The 26128-nt window shown below is 45.5% G+C and overlaps 1 protein-coding gene across 2 annotated transcripts in view; it reads left to right on the plus strand.

The window, feature by feature from the left end:
* IDE (insulin degrading enzyme) overlaps positions 1-26128 on the plus strand; it is a 996582-nt gene that overhangs the window by 281218 nt on the left and 689236 nt on the right. For both annotated transcript variants that reach the window (XM_086922493.1, XM_086922494.1), the window contains exon 8: positions 23266-23357. In XM_086922493.1, coding sequence (XP_086778619.1) covers positions 23266-23357 — 92 coding nt within the window. The remainder of the gene's footprint in view (positions 1-23265; positions 23358-26128) is intronic.

Consider the following 26128-nt stretch of genomic DNA (forward strand, 5'->3'; position numbering starts at 1 on the left):
GCTATTACCGATGATCCAATGAGTATCTCAATGCCCCAAAACAGAGACGCGGCAAACACCTCCTTTGGTGTACGTCTCTATTCCAGTTCCTTCTAGGGAGCGTAGAAAACAACGCTCAACCCAGATTCCACGGCGATGTTCTCGGAATGAGCAGCCGCTTGCTTCCGATCCTCCGTTCCCAGTCCCCGTTCGGCGGGACCGAATCCTCGGAGTAGGCAAGGCTAGACGTCCCTGAAATCCAGAGTACAGCGGGACAGCACCAAACGGACGGCAAGAATTCAAAATATCCGACGGTGTTCCCAGCATTCAATGCGTCTTAAGTACGCCTTCCGTTGCGCATGCTGGCCGCGCTTTGCATGACGCGGTCATCGGCGTTTCTTCCCGACTGATGACATTCGTGGAGGCAGCCGCGTCCCGGGGTTTCTGACAGGATCATCCTGTCAATGACAGTGGAAGTCAAGTCCAGCTTTTTATGTCATCTTTCAGACGAGTGACAAGCGGTTCTACATTTGCATTCCACACTACTATATCGCTTGGGTAAATATAGACCCCTAGGTATCGCAATCTATCCAAGACTAGTCGTATATCTGTCACCCAGTCAAATCCACACAGACCTGGCCCCACCTTGTAGATCGTGGATTTAGAAGTATTCAAATAAAGCCTGAGGTTGTTGAGTTCCTTTTATATCTGGTCTCATGATAAAGAGCAAGACGTCATTGGCTTATAATGTGATTCTGTCTGACTGTCAGCAACCCCACTCGAATGCCTGGGTCTGTTTATCCATCCTCACCCATACTGCCAGATGCAATCGCGTTCAGCTGGGTGATAGGGGACAACCATGTACCTGACCTAGCCCCGGCCACCCATACGGACGCTGTTAAGGTTCTGTATAATAAGCGAAAATAGGAAAGCCCACAGTTAAGGCGCTGAAGGAGATTAAATAAATACGTCCAATTAACGGATGTACTAAATCGGCTATGTGGCTGATCAATATATTTGCCAACGACTTGGCCTAGATCTTAGCCTCCAAATTGAGGAGGGAGATAGGTCGCTACAATGTGGAGTCCTTCTCTGGACGCATCGACTTGGTAGGACCACAATTTCTGCATGACGGCACTCTAACGGCATAATGCCCGCTTTTGCCGCAAACAACATGGCTTCAAGGAGGTGGGTTTGACGCTTGGTCATGAATAATTTAAAAAAATTAACTGGGGAAGCCGTTTGTGCCAGGAGCCCTGCCAGAGTTCATATCGGCAGATGCTGCGAGAAGTTCATCCCTAGTGAGCGTAGAGTCCAGCAGGTCCAGGGCTACAGGGAAGCGGGATCAGAGCGGCAATGCCCACCACAATCTCCTCTTTGTGTCTCCATCAGCACCCCATCTCGGTGTCAACACCCTCCAGATGGGACGCAAAGACATTCGCTATGGCACCTGGATCTATAAGTGGGGTGCTCGTGGCACCACCGAGTAGAGTGAAGGGGGGGCTCCTTGGAGGCACCATAGCATAATCTATGGAACAGGTGACTTGATCTATATCCCATTGATAAAAACGGCTCTATGAAGCCTGCCAGGCATTCATGCAACACCAATTAGGATTTGTTGGTATTGCTGCTGTACCAAGCAGAGCTGCCCGTGGGCATGGTGGTCCCCTTGTCAGCAACTTGACTATCCAGCTCCAGGATTTCTGTCTCCAGATCAACTATATCTTGCATTCTGCGCTTGCTCTCCCCTGTACAATATCTAATGTTGGCTCCCCAAACGGTTGGTTTCATGGCCCACATTAAGGGGTAAGTTGGGATGTTGGGGGTTCGTTGGCACCACCGGTTGGGCCGCCCAAGACCGTGGGGCGTCGGGTGGAGGGCTGCCTTTTAGGGTCGGATCTTCTTACCACCTCCTGGTGTTGGGGGGACCTTCCAGTTTGAGGCTGTAGGCGTCGGCTGGAGGCGGGTCAGGGGTCTCCGAATCCCGGGTCAGGATTGCCGGGGAGACCTCCTCTTGGTGTCGGGCCACTCAAACTCGGGCCAAGGGCGTCGGGTGCAGAGTGGTGCAAACTCTGGGATCCTCGCGGAGCTGAAGTCTGAACAAATCCAGTGTTCACGGGAGACAGAGTCTTTGGGATTGAAAGCAGGCAGGTCCTCCTGGTTTCTCAAGGTTTCTGGCTGCAGGTCACACAGGAATTTCGCTGGAGCAGGTTCGAGGTGGGGACCGATCAATAGGGCCAGGGCCAAGTCAGTGGGCGTCCTCCTCTTGTTGGCTTTGGCATGGCTGTTCGGTCCTCCTTCTTTTTTTCTTGCAGGTTCTTGTCTGAGGAAGCAAGGTTCAGGGGTGCCACTAAATACTAGATTTAGGGGTGTTACAGGTAGGTGAAATGGTTGGGACCAATGGATCCCTTCCCTGGGGTGGGTACACCCCCTATTATGCCACCCTCCAGTGGGGGGGGGCATAAGCCTTTTGCTGGTTGGCTGAGTCCCTCCATCTGCAAGATGGTGGGGACTGAGGGTTGTGGTTCACCTCGCCTCCCCCCACCTGAGGGGTGGAGGTGGCATAGCTGGGCATACCTCTCTTCCTCACTTGTTTTTCCCTCCGGTTTTCCTGCCCAAAGTGGGGGTCAGAACCAGTGGGGACCAGTTGCTGAAAACAGCAAGTGGCCTGGGGAAGCTCAACAAGGCGGCAAGCCTTTAAAGCTTCCCCTTCTTGGACCCTTCCATCCTGGGGTAGGAGGCTTGGCACCTCGTCCCAGGATGTGCATTGTTTCAGGCCCCCGAGAGCAGCAGGCTCTCTACTCAGGGGTCCAGAAACATGTCTTGTGGTGGAAGCAGAAGGCAGCCACTCAGCCTGGACACTAGTGGTAGGTCGTTTTTCAGGGGGCATCTCTAAGATGCCCTCTGTGTGTATTTGTCATTAATTCTCACACTGGCATCAGTGTGGGTTTAATTTGCTAAGAAGTGGGATACCAAACTTGCACCATATACTGTTAATGGCATCACTGCACTTACAATGTCGAAGAATAGACTTAGACATTGTAAGGGTACAGGGCTCAGGCACCTGTACTCACACCCAGCCAGAGGGATGACTGATCTATGCCAGGGCAGTGAGTTGTAGGCATGGTACACAGGTATGTGTGCCATGTCAACTCTTCACTTTGTTCTACACTAAGACACACAGCCTAGAGAGGCAGTGTGTGAGTGTAATGGTACAGGGCCTTTAAGGGTGGCGTAATAAGTGCTGCAGCCAATAGAGGTCTTCCCTGGTCACAGTGCCCTGTGTACCCGTGGTACCATATACCATGGGCTGACCTGTGGCTAGAGATGCCAATTGGGTTTTAATGCAGGTTTAGGGAAAGAACATAGGCCCTGGGCACACTCAGTCAAAGCACATCAGCAGTTCAGCAAAAAGTTGGGACTACCATGCAGAAAGAGGGCACCTTCTCCCACCAGGGATCTATGGGACATCTCTATTAGCAATTCAGAGAAGATGTGTCCTCCAAGTACATCACTCATAAGCTTTTCTACAAAGGTGTCCATTTTCCTAATCTCTATTTACTCCTCCAGTCCAGGTATACTGATATGGTTGCGTCACAAACACAACTTCGAGACTTCATTTTTGGCGGAGATTATTGCAATGTCCATTGTGATGCGTGTTAATGTGTTTTTTTAAGCTCTGCAGCGTTGCCATCCGTTGTAGAGATTGTGTTCGGCCTCATTTAGTCTGTCTCCCTGTTTATACCAGACTCCTTTCATTTGGTTGTGCGAACTGTGAGGTGGTCAATTTTCACATCTGGAGTCTGGATGCTAGCTTGTGCATCCATCAAGATGCGCTGTAAGTCCTGGTCTCATTCTTCCACGGAATTCATGTCCCTTCAGCTATGACTATCACAGCTGTAGCATTGTCAGCGGCTTTAGCAGAGCTCCTGTTTTAAAAAGCAGGTTTTGCTTCCTTGGGGTCGGTTTTTCCCATGATGAAGAAATTAAAAGGTGGAAACATGGCTCAAGGACATGCCCCACCTCACATCGCCCAACAGCACTTACCAGGTGGTTCTTAGTAGATACATATAACCTATTAATGCCCTCTCTTACAGAACATAGATATGTTTGTTGTGCCCCAGAAAGTCTGCACCGGCAGTTAAATCCAGTAGGCCTCCCCATAAACAATTGAATTGTGCTGGTACAAGCAATCACCTCATGCAGGATACGCAGAGCCCAAATGGGGAGGGTTGTCTGATCTGCAGGTTCCCACCCAACCCTCACCTCACTTGTCCTGAGACAGCCTGCCTTCATCAGCGGAGGCCTCCAAACCACCTTAGCAGTCACTTGCCGCAGGGCCACATCTGCTATCCCAGCCTTCTGACCATTCAACCAGGCAGTGCTTCTGGAGCCATGCAGCCACGTCCACTATTGCACTAAGTTCAAGCTTGTTAATGTGGTCAGGGGTATCTTGAGGATGAGCATTCCATATGGCGGAGGGACAGGAATGAATAAACTGGTTAGGTCCGTTGCCATTGCAGGCCCTTTTTTCCTTTTATTTACTGAAGTGTGGCTATTGGGATTTCTACAGACTTTAGCCTCTTCTTTGACCTGCACACAGGAATATCCACCAACCACTCACATTTTTAACAGGTGGTTTTGGACAATCTAAGGAGGTATGACTGAATCTGACATATAAGCTCTCCTTATCTGTGTGACTGCATATATCACACTATTTCTAATTATGTATGTGCTGTAAAAGAGTAACATTTGCATCAAAAAGCAAATATCCTACCAATCCACTAGCCCACAATTCCTGTGATAAAAAGGCACATATAACATGTTAATTGGTAGATTGAACATGTAATCCCAAGGTTTTTATTTAATGAAAAGTGTAGATTTTTTTCTTTATTTATATATTTTGCATCAAATACACATCGTATAAGACATGGGAGGTACATCTCAGCATCCAGTTCAAATACTGTCAAGAGTATATACCTGCAGGCCAGTATGAAAAGTTGGGTAAAGAATACATCAAATCAACCTGGGATTTGCCCTATACACACAGATGTTATAGTGAAGGGAACAAGGAGGTATTTCTAAGTGGTAAAAATTGTAGGAAATCACTAAGCAGTACACTTCTGTGTCAAGGTATTAATTTGCATGGAGCCTGCGAAGGGTCTTCAAATAACCTTTCATGTCTCCTGCATGGCATGCCTGCAAAACGGATAGAGCCATTTTTTAGACCACTTTCTAACGGCAGTTACGTTTTAATAAGTGACCACAGCTGTATTGGCATGCTGCCAGAAAAAGCCTATCTGACAACTAACTTCCAGGGCCGTTTTCTGTATGCAAGTATTGTATCCACACAGCAATCCAGATATGGGGGCTGCGTTATGGCCTCGGTTGAATATCTCTTCTATTCGAATTGAAACTTTAAGCAGAATGAAGTCTATTCTTTTACAGACAACTGTGCCTTTAACGTCATCAAAAGAAATGTATGATCTGCAAGTGGCAAAGACGTCGGCAGAGATACATTCCCTTTTATCGACAAATTGCCCTGTGCATTTCGTAGAAATACTAAGCCAAATCTTAAACATGTCTGATACCAGTGGCATCGCACATGTATTTAAGACAATTTTTCGTGACTGTTGGCACCTTTTGAAACAGTTCTGGGCATCTTCCCGAATTTTGTCCATTCTGTTTTTGGCGGCCTACCTTTAATTTTGGGACTCGTGGCAGGAATTTTATTTTTGCTCCTTCTGCACCAATATGGCAAGCCGATCCACAGACAAGACTCTAGCAACGATGGAAGAAACGATCCTAGCAATACGATCCCGAGACCGTATCACTAAGGTCCTCGGATTGGCCCTGCTAAGATCTGAGTACAACCTGGTTTCTTTCATTCAGACCGATCTGGCAAGATTGCATCATACATGTGCTACGATGTCTGCTATGCAGAGAAGAATGCGTTTTGGACTTCTGTCTTACACTACAATCAGCAGTACCAATGGATATCGATACTTTGCTAGGTCCTGTAACGACTCATGCATCGTATTTATGGTCCTCCGAGCACTCAATATTATCACAAAAGAGAGTCTTTATGCAATTTTCTTTCTTTTAATGTTCACTTTGCATCCATATCAAATCCAATTCTTCATCAAACGATTGCCTGCAGCCAACGCGCGTTTCGTCAAGTCCGTGTAGGACAATTTGACTTCCTCAGGGCTAACTAATGGTAATAGTCTACCCACGAACCTTCCAAATAAGCTTCTTTAGACGTTAGGGTAAATTCCCTTCTCTACACGTTCACGATCCAGTAGTGGTGGGAGTATTGTATATATCAACAGCACGTCAAATTCTGTCCAATTCTGTCCAATTCTGTCCAAATCCTCACTTGTGATCAGAGTTATTATCCAATTCCACACTTATGATTAAAGCTCCAATGTATTGTTCCCTTAGCTCCAGTATCTGTGCAAGTACATTTTCTCTATATCTTCAAAATCCTCCGTGTTATGAAGGATCAGTGACACGGGTCCGTGTCGTTTAATCAGTGTCGGTATCAGTGTCCCGTTTCTTACTCTGGCGTTCGGCCAATCCTTGTTTAGGACTCATGCATCGTGTTGTCCCCAGCGGCTACCGATTCTGACGACGGCATTCGTTGAGACTTCACCACTACAAATAGGTGGCGGTGATGTACGAGAGGAAAGCAGCACCGAACAGCATTGCTGATCCAACCATCGATGATAGCAATCATGCAGAGAACTGCACAGTTGCAGCATTTTCATACTTGGTCGAACTTTCACCTGATGTGGTAGACCAATTTTTTGCGGGTCTGTCTGAAATAATGTTCTCTCCAGTCAACAAGAATAACTCTTAATAAAAAACAATGAGCACACAGCGTTCCCTGAACTCTGAATTCGGCCTTCAGTTTCGATAAACAAAGCTACAGAAAATATTTGGAACTATTTTTCCCCTGAAAGCAAAATTATTTTTGCCCACTTTCCAAAATATTTTCCTTTTTTTTTTGGCACAGGGTACTTGCTTAAAGTAGAACTATTCTTAGAGAACAGAGCTTCTATTTTCGGATATTAAAGACAATATTTTACCTCAGCCTCTAGCACATATACAGCATTTTGTATAAATATGTGATGAAATGGTCTTCTTTTCTGTATTTAGAGCCATTTCATGTGTAATTTTCACAATTCATTCAGCTGATATATATATGCATTTATCTGAATGATGACACTGCTTGAAAAGCGTACAGTACCAACACTCATTTTCGTGTATTTACCTTATACCATTTCAAATACGAAATATGTATTTTGGGGTGGGTCGGAAAACACACATGCTTCGTTGAATGTTTACTATTGCTTAGTTAATGTTAATGTTAATGTTATGGGTGTCTTATATAGCGCCTTGCTACTCCAGGGAGTGTCCCAGCGCTTTCTGACCTACAGCAAAAAAGCAAAGAGAGGCAGAAAAAAAGGTGAAAGAAACAAATAGATCACTGTCCATATAGCCACGTTTTCAGACCTTTTCTAAAAGCCAGCAGGTTCGAGGTACAGCGGAGGGACAGAGGGAGGGTATTCCATAGCTGAGGAGCCAGGTGTTTGAAAGAGCGTCCCCCCTACCCTTGCTTACCTAACAGCAGGGACAGTGGCAAGACCAAGAGATTCTGATCTGAGGGATCTTGTAGGTTTGTAAAAAGCAAGATGTTTCTGAATATATTCAGCTCCCACCGCATGGAGTGCCTTATGCGCCAGCATAAGTGCTTTAAAAACAATCCGCTTCCTAACAGGGAGCCAGTGTAGGGAAAGTAACAGGTCCGAGGCTCTCGCTCGGCGAGGTAGACCAAAAATCGCCCGTGCCGCCGAGTTCTGTACCACCTGGAGTTTTTGTAGTAGATAGTCCGAAAGACCCAAATATAAAACATTTGAGTAGTCCAGTCTGGAACAGATAAGAGCCTGGACCGTAGTCTTTCTATGAGCCAAGGGGAGCAAGGGAAGAAACTTGCGCAACATTTTAAGGAGACCATAGCAAGTTTTTTAGTAACGATGGACATCAATCCGTGGAGTGGGTGTTGTGTTTATATCTAGGACGCTATTTCAATATTCCCGATTTATGCCCTTGTGAGGTTATAATCAATAATATCCTGATAAAGGCATAAGAATCAGATCCATATTCGGTAATAGCCCATGCAGTCCAAAGCACAGCACGGCTAAACCCGTCGACTCCTAGAAAGCACAACACGTTCTTTAAACAAACCAAGCCTCCAGCAGCCCGGGAAATCCCCCCTGCTTTTGTTTTGATTTGAACAAGAACTCCTGAAGTCCAGAAAGAACTGTTAGCTCTTAGTGACGTCTTATGTCCAACCTTACGTCAAACCCGCCACCTTCCAGGTATAAAATACCAACAGTTGCCTTAAGCAAACACACGGTGGTTTGGAGCAGAGCGTCTATCTACTTGCACGAGAGCCCAGCTGATGCGAGAAGCCCACGGAAGCCGCCCCTCCTGTTTGACGCACTGAGAGAGACGCTGTCTTTTTCTCCAGCCGAGAAAATCCAGCTCCGGTGTTTCCAGCCTACCCTTGCGGGTTGCTGGAATATCGAGTCCGGAGGAAAGAGATACCAGACCTCCCACATTCTATTACCAAGGTACGGAGCTGACTAAACCCTTAAGAGAATTCTTGATGCAGATTCTTGGCAAAATAATCTTAACCAACTTAACTTAAAAACTGCTACTTACTCAACCCCTCCCACGTGTTAGGCTTAGGTCAGGTACACCGGGGTAGGCTTAGTTAGAAGCACCAGTTGAGTACGTTAGTCAATGTATTTATGTATGTATATATTTTATCCATTTTAAAGTATCATATGGCTAAGAAACCATATCAATGCTTTTACAGTATTATTTCATAATACTACTTTTACTGTACGCACTTTACTTTAAGTATTGCAATTGTGGCAATTCATTTCTCTTGCATGAGAAAGAAGACTGCTCAATAAATAACACCTTTTATTGAAAACGCCCGTCTCTCTATTTCTCTGCATTCTGGTGAAACTAAGTATGCACTGCTGACTGAGTGAAATAGCTGTCTATTGTTTTCACACGACTCTAGAGATACACTCTTATTCTGAGGGAGCAAAGTTGTCATGTTTATGCGGTTGTCGGAAACTGAATCCCTTCTTGTCTGAGCCAGGGAAGTTCATCCCTCCCTATTCATTCGAGAAATTTTCCAGTGACCTCTGAGCTAGCTGGCGCAAACCTAATTAAGTTTAACATAGTCAGTAGAGACCTAGATGACCTCAGTCCTACGTCTAAACTGCTGTTTATATTATTCCAATGCGCAGAGCCTATTGGGAAAATAGGAACTACACTACAGGACAACGTAAGCAATGTCAGGCAAACAGGTGTTCTGACAAATATAGTCAGCAGTGCAGATTCACTATAAGTATGCAAATTGAGTAGCAAGTCACATTTAACAATACAGTAGGGCCTTATCTTATTATTAGACTGTGGGAAATAAGGTGTGTGATTACAGGAGGTTAATTCCCCCCACCTCGTGGCATCTACAGCACGCAAAGCTCCAGCCCACTCTTGTGTAGGGGTGCGGCAATGGAGCCCTACAAGTAGCCTAATGAGTCAGTGGAGCCAGGCTAGGACCCAGGTGAAGGTGGTGTGGTGTTATTGAGGTTTGTGAGGCTGGATTCGTAAGTTATAGAGGCCGGTGGTGCGCTGCATGTAGCTGCCCATGTGACAAACGGAGCCCAGATATCCTTGGGCCTAAATGCCGTGGGCATTAAATCCCAGTACGCCGCTAGCAACTCCTGGATGTAAGAGATATCCTCTATCCATCTATTTACGTTGGGCGCGCTTTGTGTTCCCCAGAGTAGCGCAATGCGCCGCTTGGCCAGGAAGAGCATCGTGGCCATCAGGCGGCCTGTGCTTGGGGGGACCTCCGCCACGTGGACCAGTAAAGCTGTGAGGGGAGTGCGGTTAAGTTGGAATCCTGTCACTTCTTGATTAATATCAAATACCTTGTTCCAGAATTGTGAAATGGGCCAGCATGTCCATGCTAAATGGAGGAAGGAGGCCTGCGCAGTAGGGCATCTCCAGCACATGTCATCTGGTCTCAGATCTGGTGTAGTTGTATGGGCGTGTGATACAGCCTATGTATGTATTTGAAGTGTATGAGCCTGAGCCTATAGTTGGGTGAGAGACGACGAAGCTGGGTTCAATATTAAGCCCATTGTTAGTAGGGGGAGGGGTTAGATCCCTGTTCCATTGTTCCAACACTGAAGGTGTCATGACCAGCGAGGTGCGCTGTGTCCCTTTGTATATAAGAGTAGTGAGTTTCTTGGGTGATGGCTGAGTTAGGATGTTTTGTAACGCATCTAGTTGCACCGGCTGCAATGGGCTCTAAGTTGGTAATGTAAAAACAGTTCCAGAATTTGGGTCTGAGCGTTCGCTGGACTGTACGGATTATCCAGGAATTTGTTGTCTGGGAACAGGTCATTAAATGTGTCTAGTCCCCATCTGGTGTGCACGTTGAATAGAGCTAGTGTCTTGCACAACAAGAATGCTGGGGTGATTTGCGAGTTGTATCGATAGAGCATATAGTTATGGCAGCTTTGCGCGGCGTCGAAGACCGTCCCACGCCCAACACGGTCTTTTGTATGCAGAGTAAGGTGCTGCTTGTAATGGGACAGGGGAGGCAATGTCTTTCTCAATCGCAACATGAGGCTGGAATGGTGTGAGGTGCGACCAGAAGTGTAGGTACTGTGCCTTTGCACTTCACGCATAGATCTCTATTTCGGGCGCTCAAAGTCCCCCCCTGTTCGAGCGGCAGTGTCAGCACCTCCCAAGAAATGCGAGGTTGTTTCCCGGCGCAAGTGTTAGCTATGAGGAGAGAGAGCCATTGTCGGAGAAACGCTTTTGTAAGTATGAGGGGTATGTTAACGAATGAATACAGGAGTGTCAGGAACAGTTGCCAGATCCACAGGAGCGAAGATGAATCCCCCAACTTCCAAAAAAGCAGCCCTTAAAGGAGAACCTTGAAACTCTCTCCAAGATGCTGCTCTCTAAAAGTATGGGGGAATAAAACCAAGGAGTGTCCACCACTCTCCCCATAGGATGAGGATTGAGGTCGTGTAGAATGGCAGCCAGAGAACGTAGATGCTAGAAGGAAAGAACAATAAGCACCCTTAATTCCTATGCAAGGTTATAAAAACACTCGAAACATTGAGCTGTGATTATTGTCACTTCGCACTCACCAGTGCTAGTTTTGGAATAATTCCTTGAAGCGGAGGGTCTTTAAATATTCAAGAACCTCCTGGTGAATGGCTGGAATGAGGATAGGAATCCAGAGGTCTGAATGGAGAGACCTAAACACTCACTCAGTCACCATTCATACAATAGACACTGTGGGGGAAGGGTAAAGAAATCTGAACATGAAAGTATAGGGGGCTGAGGTGTTCCGACCGGCCAGCTTAGAAAGTGCGTGGCGGAGCAGATACACCCTCAAGAAGGTGTGCCGTCCGGCTTCACGGGGGAGTGTAGAGCGGAACAGCTACTCCCTTACAGACAGGAACGGAATCCGAGGTGTTCCACCCGGCCCTGACAGCCACAGCAGGGCGGAGCAGAGACACACCCACTGAGGTGTGCCGTCCAGCTCCACTGGGGGATGTAGAGCGGAACAGCGACTCCCTCACAGGGGAAACACAGAAATGTTCATTCACAAAAAAAAAAACGTGAGCCTTACAGAGACCAGGACAGAAGACGCCGTTCTAATGAATGGTACAGTAAGGCGGCACGTAACAAGAAGGGAGAGGGGAATGCAGCCAAAGGGGAGAAGCTGCCACGAAATAAATACCGCAACACCAAAGGAAGGAACCGACACCAAGGGGAGCGGGGTCCGGAACCAGGGCAGCGGTAAGGACTCTCGAAGACGCCACAGGAGCTGGCTTCGGTGGGACTGGAACAACATGGAAGTGGAAGGGGGCGTGGTCACGGAACGAGTCAGTAAGCCAACCGTCAGGCTGCTTGCGAGGCGTTCCTTTAGAGAGATAAGGGATCGTGTATAAAGTGTGCTTCCCTGTTCTGTGATTCGACCCTAACCACAGCTCAAGGTCTCCTTCTTCTCCCTCGAACCCTAACACAGGAGTTTGGGCAGAATTATCATTTTTGTGGTAGCAATTCTGCCAGCCAATGACAGCGGCATCTTAGCCCAGATGGCTATTTTGGTCTCGAGCCAAAGTAATCAACCTGCCATAATTCAGCCGTCATATTTCTTGTAGGTCCCTACTAAGCCATATTCCCAGATATTTTACTGCACCATCTGCACAGGTCAGGGGAAAGTCCAGTGCAAGCGTTATAGGGGCCGGCGTTGGGGCAAGGAGCATTGATTTGGCCCACTTCACCTGTATGCGTGACATGCCACCGAACAGTAGGATCTCGCGCAGTGCCGGGTTAAGGTTAGATTCCGGGTCACCTATATAGTGTGTTGTGTCATCGGCATACAGTGATATCATCAGTCCCCTGTCCGAGAACCCCAGTCCACTAGCCGTGTGGTGTTGTCTCAGCCGAGCTGCTAGAGGCTCTATTGTTATTGAAAATAGCAGGGGCGAAAGAGGGCACCCCTGTCCGGTGCCACCGGGCACAGGGAACGGGTCGGATATTAGACCGTTTACCTTGAGTCTGGCTGTAGGGAGTGAGTAAAGTAGTTGGTTACGTTAAAACAAATTGTGCTTAAACACATTCTAGGTAGTATGGTGAAGAGAAACTGCCATTCCAGGGAGTCAAACGCTTTGGTAGCGCCCAGAGAAGCCACCAAGACAGGAAAGTCTGGGTCAATTTGATGGACCACTGACAAAAAAGTGCGCAAATTATGTGAGGTAGAGCCCCCCTTATAAACTCTGATTGCTCCGGTCTGGCCCCAACCTGGGGAAACGGCTGCAGTGTGTCTGCAAACAGTTTAGCAAGTATTTTTGTGTCGATGTTTATCAGAGATAAAGGACGATTAGCATCACACATATTGGCTTGTTTGTCCTGTTTTAGAATTGTAATCAGCATAGTCTTGCGCATTGTGGGAGGGAGGAATCCGCTTTCAAGTGATTCCTGATAGACTGCTAATAAGTGAGGGGCCAGCTCTTCAGCGTATGTTTTATAGAAGGAGGGTGTCAGCCCTTTAAGACCAGGAGCTTTATCGCCCGGCAGACCTCATATCACCCGAATGTCTTCTGCTGAGAAGGGTTCATCAAGGTATTCGCGATGGGCATCGCTCAACCAGACTAGTTCAATGGAGTCCAGGTAGGCCTGTAGTTCAGGGTTCGGGCTAGACTGCGTGGCAGTGTAGAGAGTTGTGATAAATTCCTTCATTCTTCCTAGAGTAGTGGACTGTCTCCGGATTGGGTGGGAATCCATGTCTAGCAGTTCAGCTTTGTATGAGGAAGCGTATGTGGTTTAAGTGAGCATGCTAGGGCTCTACCCGGGCGTTCTCCCTCTCCGTACCTGCGGGCGCAAGCATTTTTCCCCAGGAAATGTATCTCACGAACCGCTTACCCTTCATACTCTGATATCCTCTCCGGAATAGTGGCTAAATGTGTAGGGATACCCATGTGATAGTATACTAGTTCTTTTTGATGCATCTCTTCGTCCAGTTTCTCCAAGGTGGACCTGATAGACTTTAAGATCCCAAATTGCTTAGCTATGCAAGTTCCTCTTATGACAACTTTAAAGGCTTTCCACAGTGTGGAGGGTGAGTCTACTGATTTTTCATTGGTAGCAAAGTGCTGCTGGAGTTCTTTGCGTACCTTTTCTCTGAAGACCGCGTCCGACAAGGCACGTGGCGGTAGGTGCCAGCTAAAAGCATGTGATAGTGACAGTGGTATAGTCCAGGTGAACAGCACCGGAGCATGATCAGACTGGGTGCGTGGCAAGTGTTTGACTGCGGTGGTCCAAGTGGCTACATTCTTAGATAATAACCAGTAGTCTAGTCTGGAACATGCCCCATGGAAGCCGGAGATGCAAGTTCCCTCTCGGGCCTGTGGAAGCCAGGAGTGCCAGACATCTATGAGATTGTGTTCCTGAATTATAGCAGTGAGTATGTTATTTGATTTGGGGTGCAGTGCTCTAGTGCTTCCCACCCTATCTAAAGAGTCTTGCAAAACGACGTTAAAGTCTACCTCCCATATAATAGACTCATCCCCCAGTAGTATACTTTTCGATCAGATAGTCTAAAATAGGGCTGGGTTGTCCATATTGAGTCAAGGTAAGAGAGAAGACCCCTCGTGTTCCAGGGAGCAGGGTACTAAATGACCAAGCAAGTCTAAAGAATATCCCTGGAGTAGTTATAAAACCACAGTATGTATAGAAAAAGTTATTCTGTGTCCAAGATACCCATATACATGTTATCAAGGGACAGGCCAAGGACCAAAGTGTAACGTTTACAATCTTTTTATTAAAATAGATACAAATTATTTCAGAATTAAAATTTCAGAAAAAACAATTGTTCTGAAAGCATAAAATATGAACAAACATCTCATACCTTTAAAAAAAATACAAGAAGGACATTTCAATTAAAAAAGTGCATAAAAAACCTAATTCAGTACATATATATTACAATACATTGATTTTCAATAACACTAAGTATACAAAACATCAAAAACACCCCAATTACTGTAATCGCTCGAATGTTATTTCTACCAATTTGTGGGATCCAATAGCCTTGCACAATTCATGTATTCATATCACAATTATTAGATTAACAAATAGTTGGTATCTTCTAGGCTTTATTTGGATTCTCTATTTTTCTGTGCGTCGACGCGTTTCGGTGTTGGTACCAGGATGGGGTCACACCTTCATCAGGACTATTAATAGCGGGGTCCTCACTTTGATATACGTGGTATCCTTCTGTGTATTAGAAAGGTATCTATCAGTACAAGACACTGTATCTATATATCAAGCAGATCCTAACGTTTCATCAATACCATTAGCATCTACATGTGTGGCCTAGGGCAAATTTCCCCACCTGAGATACATTTCTGGGGCCTCCATTGTTCATTTATTTGATGTGACCATTCGCATCTAGATTTGTAGCCTAGGGAAAATTTCCCCACCTGAGATACATTTCTGGGGCCTCCATTATTCATTTATTTGATGTGACCATTATTCTAGAGAAACACCTGATCCAGATAAATTTTTAAATCTTATACATGCTCCATACTTGTTGAATTGTACCTGTATTTTTGACCTCCTTACAGCACGTACTTAGGGTCATACCCCCTTGATTTAGCCCCGAGCCCTCCATTACACTTCAGTCATTGGCCTCATGGACATAGGCGTATATATTGATTCCTCCTTTTATCATCGCTTAAACAACCGCAACCCACCTAATTTATTGGAGTCGAGGTGGTGTTGCTTCACTATCACCAACCGTCGTCTAGTGCCTCCCAGTAGGATTCAAATTCTTTAATCTAGGGGATTTATAACCAGAGGCATAATCAATTACCTTATGAAGGAAGAGCTTCTATCAGGATATTCACCACTGTTATTATTTAATTTAATTATTTATACTACTGACCTTGGTCAGTCTTGTCAGTGTGATGTGGTTGTGTGCTTTAAATATCCTTAGCAACCAGATTCGCAGGGTTATAAAGTTGTGCCTTTGCGTAGCAATCTCGTAATCTTTTCCTCTGATAGAGTTAATCATTACAAACATTTATTACGAACTTATCTTTCATTTCCTTGCTGTTACCCTATCTATTATCACGATTTTAACCTAGTATTTTTCTTACCTTTTATTTGTGATTAAAACGTTTTAGTTCTTTTCTTCTATTTATGATAGTGTTCGTGGTACCCTCTCCTATCTATGAGATTGTGTTCCTGAATTATAGTAGTGAGTATGTTATTTGCTTTGGGGTGCAGTGCTCTAGTGCTTCCCACCCTATCTAAAGAGTCTTTCAAAACGACGTTAAAGTCTACCTCCCATATAATAGACTCATCCCCCAGTAGTATACTTTTCGACCAGATAGTCGAAAATAGGGCTGGGTCGTCCATATTGAGGCCCTATACAGCAACCAGGGTTACTGGTGTGGTGTGTAAGGTGCCTTTCAGTAAGACGTAACGTCCATCAGGATCAATAATCGAGCTAGACGTGGACCTACCAATGTTGCATCATATCAGGATTGCTGTCCCCCTCACATAGTTAGAATATACAACTGAGTGTACCTCCTTCCAATATCTGTTATGGAGTTTGGAGTCGTTGGCACTTTGGAGTCGTTGGCACTTTGGAGATGCGTTTCTTGCAGGAAACGCATGTCAATCTTATGTCTTATCAAATATGCGTGAACTAATGATATATTCCTTTTTATATAGTGCAAATCACCTTCCGGTCTCTAAGCGCTTCTAGAGAAAAGTGAGCAAGTCACTAGGGCAGATATAGAATGGTAGCAACAGTGGCAGAAATTACGCAGTTGTTAACACCTCTCTAAATAAGAAAGTTTTTAAATGTTTCCTAAAGGTGAAAAGAGCCGGTTCCCTGCGTAGATATTCTGGCAAATCATTCCAGATTTGCGGGAGGAAAACAGAGAATGCTATACCCCATTTAGTTTTAGAGATGTACCTGGGGGGAGCTAAACGGCAGGCCTCAGATGATCGCAGAGACCAGCCAGGAACATATTTCGCCAAGCGATCTTTTATATACTTGGGTGCTTGACCATAGATTGCCTTGTGTGCAATACATAGACCCTTAAACTGCGCTCTCTGTTTAATGGGAAGCCATTGTAGTTTATATAACAGAGGGGTAGCTTGTGTCTTTTTAGGAGGTCTAAAAATGAGCCTGACCGCATCGTTCTGCACCACCTGCAATCTCCTGATAAGTTTCTGGGGGAGGCCAATGGTAAAGGGCATTCCTGTAATCCAGCCTGGAGATGACAGTGGCGGAGACAATTGACTGTAATGAAGATGTTGACAGGAGAGGAGCAAGTTTCCGTAACTGCCTGAGTAGTCCAATACAGGTTCCCACCTCTGTGGTAACGTGCCAGGTCATAGATAGTTCAGAGTCAATTTTCAATCCCAGGCTTTTTACAACCTGGACTGGTACCGAGACTGCACCTTATTCTGGCTTTTCTATGGTCATTAAGGCCGTGTATGTTCCATTTGATGCATGTGGCTGTTGTCATTGAGTATGGTTAGTGATGAGACAGGTGTGTCTCAGACACTCCGATTTGCGATATTTGCAGGTTTGCATGTAGTGTCCGTGCTTGAGATGCTCTATGGATCATATGTAGCCGATGTTCTAGTGTCAAGCTCCAACTTACCATTTAACATGTAGAACCCAGTGTCCATACCACCTCCCACACCAACCCCCCAAACAGGTTGTGAAAGCCCTACCCTCCCAACGCGCAAACAAAACAAGCAGTTGTAACCATGGGAGTTCTCCCTGTGGGGGCATGGGTCGCCAGCAAACTACCCTTCACGAATGGCAGGGTGGCTGGGCTGACCAAAGGGTTAAGGGAGAATATGCTGAAGAGTTCAGCAAGCCATAAGTACGAGTATGTCAAGGAGCAGCGTCCCGGTCAGAAACACATTGAAATAACTGAAGTTGTGTGGACAAAGCAGCACATCATATTGCAACATGGTGACATCATGCCATCAGTCATAGTTGCTAAGTTCTGCTGTTTTCCCAGTGTGTTCTGAAGGACGAGGTGAGCGTTGACCAGAGCAAACGTGTTTGGCATATTTATGGGCGGGTTTGGCGTCTGTAAAGCAGTGGGCTTGGCTGTCGTATGAGATCTTGAGCTTGGTCGGATAGAGCATTGCTTGCTCGCTGCAAGAGGCGTTTACTGGGAAGAAATTATTTGCGTGCAGCTTGGACCAAGGAGGTAAAATCAGGAAAGATGGAGATATTGTTGCCCTCGTGACTGATGGGCCTGTGATCTCTGGCCACTTTTAAAACAGAGTCTCTGTCGCAATAGTTTAAGAGACGCGCTAATATGGGCCTAGCCTTGCCGCCAACTGGAGGTCTGTGACCCAAGGTTCTATGCACACGTTCCACCACAAACATAGTGGATAGTGCCGTAGGGAAGAGTTCACGCAATAGGATTCAACGTATGGCTCCATTTTGGGTATAGCTGTAGTTTCGGGAATTCCACCAATGCGAATATTATTGCTTCTAGAGCGTGCTTCCAAGTTTTCGTTCTTTGCCTGGATTACCGAAAAAACTTGTTCCTTGGAGTCAACTTGAAATTCATGGGCTTCTGTTGCGCGGTTTTCCAGACATCTAATCTGGTGTCATGGGAGTCTACTTGCCGCTTCACAGAGTCTAATCTGGAGGTGAGCGTGTCGACCTTAGTGTCAATGGAGTTTAGGTCTGTGCGCACTTCCAGCATAATTGTATGCAAATCTTCTTGCTAGTCTCTTCCATGCTGAGGTTCAAGTTCCGGTTCAGAGCCAGGGTCCATAGGTATGGGTGTGACGCTTGTTCTCAAACGTGAGCTTAGGTTGCTTTGGGTGGCTTTCCCCCCATGATATCTACCAGTATCGTTGCTCATTGAAAAAGGGATCAGGTTGAGTCTTGTGCTGTAGTATGTCGCTGACAGGCGATACTGGGAGCTAGGGGCACATGGATTCAATCCACCTCGAAGCCCGTTTCCACACACAGCAGGGCAGCAGGTGGGACAGATGCTAGCGCCTGGCAGCCAGGCGGCGAAGGTTCCGGAAGCACACGGGTCCCAGCCTCAGCAGGGAGCGTGGGTACACAGTTTCCCGCCGCTCCACTCCCTCCGTGCCTAGAACCAGCACCCACCTCCGTCCCTCCCTATGAACTGCTGCTACCTCGTGTCTACAGGGCCCCCAGCCCAGCACGCGCAGTACTCTTGGCCACCTGGGAACGGGGCGTGTCACGGTCCCCAATTCAGCCTCCGCTCCAAATTGCACTCAGCTCTCGCCGGGTAGGACATGTCCTCGGTCTCGGTGTTCTCCTCCGTACGCAGCCAGCGTTGCCTGAAGCCGCGTCCGAGCGGGCCATCGTCCCCTTTGCAAGGTGAGTGTCACACGGGGGGTGGTCTGCACCGAGGGGCGGCGGCTCAGCATGTCTGATGTTCCAGCCGCAGCCCCAGGGCCGCTCCGAGTCAATCCAGCTAACAGTCACAATGCGAAGCAGAGGTCACGGCCGCAAACTCCAGTGTGGCTTCTCCAGTTGCACCTGCTTACACCCCCAGGACAGCCGAAGCACGCGACCACACAAGGGCCGCAGCGCCAACAGCGGCAACCAATCGCCTACAGTCTTACGGGCTGCCGGTCTCAGGGCGCTCGGTCCGAAAGCAAGGCCGTTGCACGTCAGCGCATTTCAGGTCGCAGTACCTGCTCCGAGCGGATCTGTGCTATGCAAACGGGCTTGGCCTGACCGCCGCAGTACACAGTGTGAGGCTCAGGCCGTTCAAGAGCTCGATCGCTCCGTTAATGCAAGGATAATGTAGGACCAAAGCCCGGCCGGCAGTGCCTGCTTAACAAGCGGCATCTTGCTGCTCAGCCAAGCCACGCCCCGCCAAAAAGTGTATATTTAGTTGGATTTCCTGGGTTTTAGCTATCTTTGTACCTGATTACCGTAGTAATACGGAAATATTTGTTGGCTCTAACAATGACAAGGTCATGGGGTTTGCCCTATTCTCCCTCATTGTATACCTCCCCTTAAGTGTAAAGTACACATTTTTATTGGGAGAAGTGTGGCAATGTTCCATTGTAGGATTGTTTGCTGCATAATTTTGTTTCTTGCAAAAACACATAAATGAAGACTTTTAAAAATAATTTGAAGCTGGAGTGCAACCAAGGGTCTCGCATGCCAGCTACTGTGGCCAGCGTCTAAGGGACATATTTAGTTGGAGAAGGGGATGGTCCTGCAGTATCCCAGGTGCCCATCTAGACCGGAGCACAGTATATTTGTCACCGAAATTGCCTCGGCGGTTGGGGCCGACCACTGATTCACAGCTCTCTTGTCTCTGAAAGCAAATCTCTGGTCTGGTGAAGCCTCCTCAACAGCTGCCTGAATGTTGACGTAATAAGACTCCTTCTTGACCGCAAGAATCAAACCTGCTTGTCTTAGGGCTGAGGTAGACTCCAGAGTTGACTCAACCTTGAAGCCTACATCGGCCTTGAAGCCGCGTGACCCCACACACAAGAAGAGCATGGCGAGTAGCCTGATGTGAGGCAGAGAGGAGCCTACATAGACCCTCTGACCAGGTATCAATCCCGGTCTCTTGAGAGAATTTGTCTTGATTCCCCACGTGGGATTGCTGAAAATCTGAATCCAGCTTGTTGATTGGCGTGAGTTCAGCTGTCATCAAAAGGTCTCACTGTACTGATACGTCAGTGCCTTGCGATAATGTGAAGCACAGTAGACACAGGTTCATGAACAAAATCAAACTTTTACAGGTTCAAAAATATCCAGATGTGGTTTAATGGGAGCATCACTGCTGCAAAATGCAAGTGCTAAAGCTCACCTAAAAACAAGAAGTTTATATAAATGTCCACAACTCTGACTAAAGAGAGCAAGTAGATTGATGCTGCTGGCCTGGGACTAGCTGTGGAAATTCATACACAGTGCTCCATAACCAACTTGGTCAGGCTACTGTCTCGATACAATATTTACCATTGGGTGGAGATGGAGCAGCTCTGATGTAAACAAGATGCACAGAAAGGATCTTGGCCAGAAGGGAAAGTTTGTCTCTAATGGTAACATCAGGTTTACCCTGGGTGCACCTGACACTGCCTCCTAAGAAACGAGCACTAGCATGCTCTACTAAAGGCATGCCTAGATTTGAGTCCAGTAACACTGCCTTTCATTTGAAGCACCTTTGCTGGTCTCAGATAGACTATGGACCCGATTCACAAAGAGCCTCTGCAGTTGTGGCCGGAAGATCCACACTCGAGGTGGGATCTCCTTAGTGAGAAACTGCAGTACATGGGCATCCAGCCACGACTGCGGAGGCTGTTTGTAAATCAGGCCCTTAATGTTCAAGAAGATTAAAAGGAACACCAACACAGCCAAATTGTCAAACGTATTCAAGTTTGCTATACCAAGGCCAAACATACTTTCCATTTAAGAGCCACCTTGGCTTTCCTAGGTAATATCCCACTGCAGACATTTCTGAAGCTGCAACACCGTATACCACTCCCATGTTTAACAAACATTCCTTTGTGGACGATAATGACAACAAAGAAGCACAAGTTGAGCAAACTGTTCCTAAAACTTAGTAACACATTTTCCACTACAACTGGAAAGCCACTGCTTTAGTGGGATGGGCACTGTTCTAAAGTCTATGCAAGCATGTGACCTACATCCGCACATGCTGCAAACTGACAACACTTAACCAGTAAGAATCCGTTTGTAGTGCTGTAGATTCAGCTGCGCACCTCCGCATGCAACTCAGACTATGATTTTTCAATATTAATTACCTTTCAAATACATTTTTTGTGTTACATTAGTTTAGAAAGACTGTCTTGATTCTCATAACCATACTTAAGTATTCTTACATGTATGGGGAAAATACAATCCGAGGTGGAGTCTACTTGGTGCATTGTGGTTTTTTTTTTGTGTGTGTGTGGTGGTGGGGGGCGGGGGGGGGGGGCGCGTTTACACAAGTAACCTTGAAACTAAAACATTTTGAAGAAAAGCAACCTGCAACATCCGCACAAAACACTAGATGACAAAATTGTGCATTGTGCAGAGCATGCAAATCTACAGCTCTAGTGGTAGCAAACGGATTGTTACAGGCAACTGACCTTTTCCGTATTATAAATGTCACTTGACATGAATGCAGTTTCTCCCATTTCGGTCTTCTACAGAACTCCCGCTCACAAATATGTGGGTATCATTTTTATTTGAAGATGTGTGGCAGTACAGGATGGGAGAATATTTTCTGTTATACTTTTTTCCTGTTGTAAGCCAGTGTCCACATGAAACCTTTACTTTTTTTGTGTAAAAACGCCTTCACATTTACCTGGGCCATGTGGGTATTCCACATTTTTGGGTGGTACGAATGACACGTCTTCTTAGAATCAGATAAAAATATGTACATCTTTGCTTGCCCGTTTTCTATTCTTGCTATTATTGTCAAATGATTTATGCTAGGTACACAGTGAAGAATGATTGTACTCTAGGTATTTGATGTTTTGAAAAAAATAGTTAAGGTTACATTTTTCTCCACCTGAAAGAGTCTGGTGGATATAGAAATGTATTACTCTGGTATACCTTCCTTCAGTGCAGAAAGTTTAAGATGAAAATATTGTTGCCGGTTTCTCTTGTTTTGCATTTACATTCACTTTTTTAATTCAGTTGTTAATTGTACTGTACACACTTGACTGCAGTACACAGACTATTCAGTTGCAGAATTTAGAATTGAATCTAGGTTTCAGATAAAGCTTTTAAGAGTTCGCCCATGGGCTTCACACATAGCTCCCCAGAAATCACAAGCAGCTAATTGTACACAGATGTGCTTCAATGATTAATAAGAACAGAAGGTACCAAAGGCAATCCTGTCATGCACATTGTTCGTATAGTTCTATATATCCTAACTTTAGCTCTGAGCTCATTTTATAGTGACATGACCATGTTGACGAGTTTGTCTTCAAGCCTGAATATGTACAGCGCTGAAATGTCCACAACACTTTGTCAAAGGTCTTGTGCCCATCTATTGCCACTGCTGCTAGAGGGATGTTGAACATGTTTGCCCTTTTAATGATATTGTTGAATAGCCATGTGCTGACTGCTGCTAATCTGCTTTGGACTGGTGGATTCAAGAGAGTGACTGATTAAATATGCATCACTAAAAGTTTTGTGTAGATCTTGCAATTTAAGTTTATATGAGAGAGATGTGCCTCTAGTTTTTAGAGCAAAGAGGATCCTTGCCCTTTTACAGTTCACAACTGTAGGAGCTTTCGTGACGGTGCCCCCAATTTGAACTGAGGCTGATGAAATGGAGGCTATGATGTTTCAGTAAGTTTTTCATATTACCCGTCACCTTTTGGGATTTGAGCACAGCAGCTGACGCTCTAGCATGGTTAGGAGTTTGTTTCCTGTTTGCGAAGTCCCACTGGACACCAGGTATTTTTTCCAAGCTATGTTGTGAATCAGCCAAAGGTGTTAGTGGTACTAACTGTTACAGCTGTAACTTTTTTTCCCCATACACACCACCACTGGTGTGATTATCCCCATGTACTTTTAGCATATGGACCATTTTTGTTTACTTTGATTAAACAGGGTTTTTGGAAATATTTAAATTTTCTGTATGGTTCTGTTTCTTTCAGTACATGTTGAAGACATCATTTTCCACATGTTTCAGTATATCCAAAAGCTCCGCACTGAGGGACCACAGGAATGGATTTTTCAGGAGTGTAAGGTATGAAGAGCACAGTGAATGCAACTATGACTACTACGTATCATTTGTTTTATTTTACAGTTATCAATATTTGTGATACACTTACTATTCTTGACAAACTTCCTGTATTTGTGAAGGCAGAACCGTTGAATGCTTCACACAGTGCCATTTTGTTTTCTATTACTCAACTGGTTTGCACAGTGCAATGCATTGCTAAGCTTGTGTGTTTTAGTAAAGAGGCTTTAATGCATCATACCAAAACCAGGGTAGGCAATATTTTTACATATTCTTAATATGCATTAGAAAATGCGTGATTATGTTAGGAGATGTTTCTGGTTCTCCACGATAGACGTGAAAAAAAGTGTTTAAATCCATTGAGGATTTGGAAGTGCACTTTGTTCTTTTTTCCCCCTTTTTTTTATTGACTTGAAATGCAGATAAACGAAACAATAGTATAGCAGTTTTGCATACATTATTGATATCATCTTGCCACAGAGGCTCTTTCTGCAGTTGAAATGGGTATGTTTTCTTATGTTTAACTTCAGTCCCATGTTGAATTAGCTTTCTGTGCATTGAAAGTTTATGACTTTGTTTCTAATGACTCTTAAGTAAATGGTGGAAATCGTTTTTGCCTGTTGAGTGGACTGACATGCTGAGCTTTATTTATGCCTAGCTCAAGGCTCAGTCCGACATGTACCCCCTCCATTTAATGTTTCTCTGCCAGTCTACGTTCTCCCCATGCACTCTCTCTTTAAGCACTTTGGCCTTTGAGTACATGAGTGCTGGTAAGGATCTTGCACTTTTTGATTTCCATTATGCAGTGAGGCACGTCATTAGACAGCTGTATGCCACATACTTAAGCTGTGCAGCCAAGTAAAGGTTCCTGGCAGGCGGTACACAAATTGCCATAGGCCATAAGGAATTTAAACTTGTCCAGTATTGGATCTTTCATAGATTCACATGCTTGAATAATTCCCTGTTATCAAAGTGGGAGTCACACAGTACTATAATAAAGCAATTTGTATCGCTACAATAGACAGAATGGCAATAAACCATATGTTCTATAGCTTATCTATGTCCTTTTTAAAAAAAGGACCAAACTACAAACTTTAGCCAATCAGGCAACAGCACCCTCTAGAACACTCCCAACAGATTTTCTACTGCATGTTGTGTGTAGGGAGTCCTCAAAACGGGTGTGGTCATGACGAGCTCAGCTCCTCATGAGCACACAAGCACTGTGCTGCATGACGAGCTGAGCTCGTCATGAGCATGGAAAGGGTTAACTCTGCCCAGATTTCTTTTGCTAGTGTTTTTCTGAGGATTATACTTACGAGAAGATTACTTTCAATACCTGCATATACTGACAGGACATCATGTCCCAACTTCCTAGAAAAGGACATTTCAGATCCTGTTGTGTGGAAAGAAGAGGCTCCGCTCGGTTGACTCACATAAAGACTGCATTGATTGCCTTTATCCAGAGCATAAGGTGAGACTGAAAATGTGTCGTACCTTTTCTCAACAAAAACTCTACAGGGAAGGTAGACTTTTGCTGTGGCTACAGAAGCTAAAACATAAGGAGTGCCCTTTATCTGAGGAGGATAGTGATCAGTATTCACAGACTTAATCATCTCTAAAATGGACTGCATCCAAAGAAACTATCGCCTCTGGACCGCCTTCAAAGGCTGTTAAGAAACCTAAACATACTACTTCTGGGGATAAAACTCCGTAAAATAGGTACAAATAAATGAAAAGAGGCATGAGGTCCTTCTCCTCCAAATATAGAAAAACTGCCTCTGTAAAAGGTTCATTCAGAACCTACTACTCCTTCCCTAAAAGAAGCTTTGCCAAAAATTGCTTCACAATCACTGCTGTTGGTGAAGAAATCCGTAAAAAAATCGCCCATGATCATCATCTCGTCGGCGCGGTCTTCGACAAAGATCATCAGGTCCAGGATTATTAAACGCTAGCCCTCTCAGTCTCTTGACTACGGAGGTCCCGTCGACGTCACAGCCTTTGCTGGCACAATTAACAGTACTGTTTACAATGCATTCAGCAACGATACAGTCGGAGATGGACTCGTTGACTATGATACCGTTGACAGTGACATTGGAACTAATGACGTCGAAGTCCGTACCATCTACAATGCTGTTGACGAAGAAACCTTTGTCATTGATGCACTCAACACCTGTAAAAAATGACATTTCCACCTTTGTCTTCGATTCCTCTAAAAGAAAAATCTTATGCAACAATTCTTCTATTGCACACATTTCCTAGTAAGGTGTTACCATATCCACCTGTTCACTTCTTAGATGAGGATGAAGAGTCTAAAGATGGCGCATTTGGAGTAGCTAGCAGTATTGCCCGGCTGCATGTCAAATGTCAGGATTTTGAGAATGAGGACGACCAGTATGTATCAGGACTAGTACTCCGCAAGAGAGCACTCAGAACCTTATCAACAGGATTCTTCAGTTCAAGACCAACAACAACTTTGTCTCAATGCCTGTGTCTTTGGTAACAAACTTGCAAAGTATGCTCCAGGACTATTATCGCGGATTTCTACCATCTGTGCCTGCACTTGGATACCAGAGATGCCAAGACCTACCTTTGCAATGCCTGCAAGCTCCCGCACCACTACAGCAACCATCATGATTGCTTGAGACATCTATCGTCCCTCCATCAGAATTCATGCATGTCCTAGCTCAACCCCCAGATGACAATCCTCCATCTCCTGATGACTGAAGGTAAGAGGGAGAAATACAGGACAGTCTCAGCACTCAGTGAGTGGGACAATT

The sequence above is a fragment of the Lissotriton vulgaris genome, chromosome 5 (genome assembly GCF_964263255.1).
Source record: "Lissotriton vulgaris chromosome 5, aLisVul1.2, whole genome shotgun sequence".
NCBI classification, from domain to species: Eukaryota; Metazoa; Chordata; class Amphibia; order Caudata; family Salamandridae; genus Lissotriton; species Lissotriton vulgaris.